The 6,069-nt window shown below is 38.2% G+C and overlaps 1 protein-coding gene and 1 non-coding gene across 2 annotated transcripts; both read right to left on the bottom strand.

Annotated features, from left to right (window-relative positions):
• Positions 1 to 815: 815 nt before the first annotated feature.
• On the bottom strand, positions 816 to 4,053 carry cmbl (carboxymethylenebutenolidase homolog (Pseudomonas)). The gene is made up of 7 exons (XM_023822420.2): positions 3,915 to 4,053; positions 3,684 to 3,752; positions 3,039 to 3,253; positions 2,730 to 2,837; positions 1,930 to 2,072; positions 1,653 to 1,744; positions 816 to 1,238 (listed from the first exon to the last, which is right to left on the bottom strand). Exons 3-7 carry the CDS (start codon positions 3,251 to 3,253, stop codon positions 1,059 to 1,061), a joined length of 738 nt encoding a protein of 245 aa, XP_023678188.1. The 5' UTR covers positions 3,684 to 3,752; positions 3,915 to 4,053; the 3' UTR covers positions 816 to 1,058.
• Positions 4,054 to 4,360: 307 nt separating this feature from the next.
• trnat-agu (transfer RNA threonine (anticodon AGU)) lies at positions 4,361 to 4,434 on the bottom strand. The gene has a single exon. It is a non-coding gene; the product is annotated as a tRNA-Thr (tRNA).
• Positions 4,435 to 6,069: the final 1,635 nt, after the last annotated feature.

Here is a 6,069-nt window from a genome sequence, read left to right on the forward strand (position 1 = left end):
TAGGGTTGAATTTGGTTCCACTGCAATTATTTCCCAGCCAAGCATGTTTCCAAGCCACCTTTAAGTGTTTAGGCCTGTATAGCACACTGCCCTCCTGTTATTTTCCCTTGTACTGTTGCAGTATGTATGTGTGCGTGAATGTCATAGGTCTGTGTGCCTATATGTATGTATACTGTGTATAAGCTACTGGACACCTAAATTTCCTTCTGGATGAATAAAGCATCTCTATCTATCTATCTATCTATCTATCTATCTATCTATCTATCTATCCTACACTGGTAGGCCAACACTAGTTTGAATTTACTCAGCTGTTTTTCATGCAGATGTTTTAGCTTTTTATACGGCTGAATGTAATTGCAGATGTGTTTAGAATGTCTTTATTCACTGACGTTCACCAGACATTTGGACGTAGATGGTGAAAACAATGATGAATGACTGAATGGCCTCAGTGAAATTTGTTTAAGAAGTGTGAAGATAACACCCCACTACCATCACCTGGGATTTGGCTTAGAAGTAGGAGTGTCCTTACTAGCAACATACAGTAACTGCAGTTGAGTTTCTTTAACAGTAGCTTAGCCTCAACTCGACACACAATCAGTTTGTATGTGGAGAGTCTAATACACTATCCATAAAAGGAAAACAGGAAGCAAATATGAGCCATTACAATACAGAATTATGCAATATATAGCTAGATATAACATGCAGCATTATATAACCTGGCATTAAATTTTGTTCCTCTGCATATAATTTTGTTCCCCAATGTGAACACTATCCCTGGTTGCATCCATCGAAGCTGCCATCAAGTACAAGTAATATTGTCAGAAAATGCCATTTATTTATGAAAAAGTATAAACTGTTTTAGATTATTAATATATATATTATTTGATTAGTAATGCCTATATGAAATCATCGGTTATCGCAAAGAAGTAAATGTATTGAAATACAGATTCAAACGGAATGCATGATTAATGCATATTGGTATTGCAAGTCAATTTTTATGCAGTGGCTACCAAAAACAGCTATACGATCACAACTCTGCATTGCCTTCAGATCAGACGTCAGACATATTTCTTCAGCCAATTCAGCATGTCCATTCTGGCCTCCTGAATAAAGGGGCTGTCAGAGGGATTTATGTCTTCCCTTTTGCGGTGAACAAAGCCGTGGGTTTGTCCTGGAAAAATCTTCACTTGAAAGTCAACGGTACATTTTTCCTGTAACTTCTTCTCAAGGACGGTCACCTAAAAACACGGTTAAGCTACTTTAGGGCTCAGAAGTCAGACATTTCTTGCCAGTATGTATGAACATACCAGAGCTGTTTGTGGTGCATGGAGTACAGGGCAATAATACAAGACATACAGGAGGAACACCACAGAAAAATACATGTAAAAAGAACTGCTAATCCATACAAGACAAATTTACAGAACACACAGTGTCTTAAGACGATAAATTAACATCAGAGTATTATGAGCAAAAATGGCTGCAAAAGCAAGTGAAACAAGTATGTTAAGATCAATGTGCTAAATTCCACAGATGTGGAAGAGATTGATAACTCAGATCTGAGTTTCCTTGTAAAACCAGGGGGTTGAAAAATAACCAAAGACCTTAGCTAATTACTAATCAGGATGATCATGGACAAATGAGAACTCACTAACCTGATCGAGAGGTATAACTGCATCGTTTTCACCGAAAATGAATAAAGTAGGACTCCGCAGGTTGTACCTGTCTTCATCGTCTCTGATGATTCCTGCAGGCAGATAAAAATGAATGGATCATCGTGGCATAAAGTATACCCAGAACTATACAATGTCTGTACTACTCTTCACAGAAAATGCTGGCAACTTACAAAAGATGTTCAAAAGATCATCATTCAAGTAGCAACTAAAGAAAAAAGTGGCCATTTTTAAACATCTACTGCAAAATGGACCTTACCGTACACAGAGACCCCAGCTTTGATCTGTGGATACCGGAGGACCAGGTGGTGCGTGGCGACACCCCCCCAGCAGAAACCCACCACAGCTATCCGTGTGACCCCATACTCCTTGGCCAGGTATTTCAACACCACGTCCACCTCTCTAAAATGGTGACGAAGCAAACCACAATGGTAACACTTTACTTGACGGGGCTCAAATATTTAGTAATACTGTAACTCCATTACTATCAAAGTACAAATCATGAACAAATATAGCCACTACTTGAGATAAAAGATGTCACGATTCATTAATAATGAACAAACGTGAGATCAGTATTTCACTTGTTATTCATTACTTGTTCCTTCACTAGTTCCTTAGTAGTTCCTTCAGTAGTTCACAAGCGTTTACAGAATTAACAGATAAAGTAAATATAGTAACTTTGGGGTAAAAGTTGCACCATGATTCATTAATGATGAACTAATATGAGATCAGTATTTCACTTGCATTATTCATGACTTGTTCCTTCAGTAGTTCATTCAGTAGTTCACAAAAGTTTACAACATTATAACAGATATAGTAAAAAATATAGTAATTCTTGAGATAAAACATGCATCACTATTCATTAATCATTAATTAGCATGAGATCAGAATGTAACTAAGACTTAGTCTGTGGTTAATTAATGCATAAGTAATAATATAATACTATATTATTTGTGTCCCGTCAGGTAGTGTTACTAGCATATTGGTATTATTTAAATGGAGGCCTATACAATACTGGCGGATCTTGTGGTTTTCTTCAGCAGGTATATAGATGTTTACTTATTTATATCAGTGGCCTTGCGGTCTTCCAACCATTTTTGGAAGGTTGAAAAGTCATGAGATGGATTCCATGGTTCTTTTCCAGCAAAGAAATCTGGGCAAACAGCACTAAAAAACCAACAAAAACATATATTATTAAAGAAATAACAATGCATAATAGTAGACACAGAAAAATATGCATTAAGTATACTTGTATCCTCTTGATAGAATTTTGCTCTTCTATCATTTGCTTTGAATATGATTGACTTCAGTTCAACATATATCTGAATAAAAAAATATATGGTGTCAAACTGGGACTCATTCATTTACATGTATCCATGGGAAGCCAGTAAATCAGCCATGTATCTCGTGTTGGGAAGTCGCCACCCATAAATGTCTTGAATGACGATGATAGCCTTGTCGGATTTCACCGCGGGTTGTGACACATATGCTTCAATGTGCTCGAGCTGGACCTCAATCCCCGAAGCTCCGTAGTCCATCCTGTCCCCGATGTCACAGGGACACGGCTTCGCTTCATTTGCCATCTAAAATATAACATGTCCAAAACACGTAAAGTCAGCATTGCACACTCGGCAAAATCACATTCCCAGAGCTGTCGATTGCATGCCGAAATCATGCCAGGACAGCGCGCTAAATTGATATAACTGTCGTTTCAAATCAAGTGCATGTGATATAGCTGCATATCAATATGTGAAATTTAATGGCTAAAATCTTGCATAAAATGTTCTCACTAAATTCGTGTGACCAAATACATTGCTAGACAGCACCGGATTATAATGCAGCTGTATTTGCACGACGTTTAAGCAAAATCTAACTTGTAAACGTAACATAGTGGGCTCAGCATTTAATAGGTGCTGTTTCACCATTTTATAGGGTCGCAGCAAAAGAATCACGCCGCCCCATCTGCTCATTTAACTGGAGGACATAAAGAAAGAACACAGCACAATTATATACCTTAACTTCCCGATAGCAGATCCGTATCTCCTATATCGTTAGCGATCTTCAGGTCGAAACCAGTCGTACCTGAAACGTGCGTCTGCAATCAGTTTACCAAATAGTTACCAATGCAAATTCATTTACAGCGTTTGCTTGCGTTCGGTTACGCTAAGATGGTTATGTAAAATGCATGTTTATGATAAGTCAAATATGTGCATCACAAAATATATAATAAAAAAGAATAAAGACCCAAATAAACAAGCAGGAATCCCCCAGACTTTGGACTTCCGCCGCTTGAATCAAGGGTCGGTTTGTGCTTTAATTTGTCTCCCCCTTCCTTCTGTAGGCTGGCTGCTCCGCCCCTTGGACTTTTCCCAGTTTTCTGTGAGCGTGCCCTTTACTGTGTGAATAATATTGCGCAACCATTTAACTAAACCAAAATTATCTAAATATAAAACCATTTGAGGCATTAGTGTTTATTTTTGATACAATTCATCAGGATAATTTGATGCTTGTCCCACTTTGTCTTCAAAGCTTAAAACGTGAAGCCCTCGGCAAGGGCTGGGTTCCGGTGAGCAAAAAAATGGAGAAAAAAGAGAAAAAACGCTCTAGACTAAATCACTATTGGTATCAAACGTACAACGTACTAACCAGTTTCAGTTAACTAGTACGTTACGGGTTTCCTTAAGACGAAAAGGCACCGCTGGGATTCGAACCCAGGATCTCCTGTTTACTAGACAGGCGCTTTAACCAACTAAGCCACGGCGCCACACAATTGACAGAAAAGTTTGATTCCTGAAAAACTAATGTAAAACTCCTAATATATATATATATATTTTTTTTTAATAATTCTTTCTGTTTCCAGAAACACTGATGGTTGCGTTACATGTCAACAAATCGATTTTTCCATATCGTCCCACTACTGAGTGGGACGATATACACCGCACATTTACAATCTATAGCCTACACTGCACATTTACAATTTAAGTGATTTTGCATAATGTGGTACCAAGTCATCTTTTTAAATATCCAGCATGATTTATCCTGAGAAGGCTGTGACTAATTTGCTCCTCTGCCGCAAGCGTAAGCCGGAAGATATTCTGCTTTCTCAATGCTTTAATATGACACTGTCAATATAATAATATTCTTCGCTTTAGTCAGCACTCTAAACATGATTGAAATTAAGCACAACATTTTTCAACAAGCAGTGCAAGTTCTGTTGGTATTAATACATATTGAATATTTTTTTATTATTATGTGAAAGAAAGAAAAAACATAAGTCAGAACTAATCCTATGTAAGTTTTATTGGAGTCAAAAGAACTTACTGGCTTCTTTTTAATTGGCATTGTAGTATGCATGTACATAGGAGTTTCATTGTACCGTGTGCATAAAATGATTAAATGAATTTTCAACAAAATCTTTTACTACTATGACAAATACAGTGTCATATCTGTCCCAACAACAGGATTGTCACACAGACATAGTTTTATATCCAGCCAACCATGTTCCAAACACTTATACTGGTCAGGATTACTGGACATATGAGATTCTAACATAATTTAAATCACCAAAACAAGTCACACGTGTCAAGCATGGATTAGGACATTTTCATATGTAGTACAGTATACATGTGTACATGTATTAACCCAGGATGGGCCACCAACATAACACAGGGTACATACAGCCTTCACACGCACATTCACACCTACAGGCAATAGTGGCAATGCGGCCTGGAGCTTTATACAGCGTCCTGGGTATTCGGCTAACTTCATGGGGGTCTGGAGCTGTATGGCTGTATGCATGGCATGCACCCTTCACTTTTATATTTGTTGTTTTGTTATTGTGACCTAGCCCCCTTAATCGCCTTATTTAACCCCCATTGAGAACTACGGGACTTAACTAAAGTATAAGATTGACCAAGAAGGCAAGCAGTACATGTCTCAGGGCAGCGTCTGGGAGGCGGTCCTAAAAGCCTCAGCTAATATAAAATGTGACTGAATAAAAAAATAGATTGATTCAATGGACGATCAGTTTATGATGATCATTGAGGAGAAAGGTGGCTATAGAGCATATTAAACCCCATAAAGTGTACGTACTGCATAGAACGGCCACTAGTTTGTTATTCTTTATATAGACTGAATAACTAAAACCGTTTTTTATTTTTATTTCTGTTGATGGTCTATCCATCCATCCATCCATTTTCTGAAACTGCTTGTCCTGTTCAGGGCGGCAGGGGGTCCAGAGCCTATCCCAGAGGCTACGGGCGCAAGACGAGGAGCAACCCAGAATAAGGTGTTAATCCATCACAGGGCACACTCACGCATCATTGCACATAGTTGGATACTGTTGCTGAATTGCTGAAAGTGTCCAATAGCAGGTTGTTACCAAAAGGAATTGTTGGTA

Source organism: Paramormyrops kingsleyae, chromosome 15, assembly GCF_048594095.1.
Source record: "Paramormyrops kingsleyae isolate MSU_618 chromosome 15, PKINGS_0.4, whole genome shotgun sequence".
Taxonomy (NCBI): domain Eukaryota; kingdom Metazoa; phylum Chordata; class Actinopteri; order Osteoglossiformes; family Mormyridae; genus Paramormyrops; species Paramormyrops kingsleyae.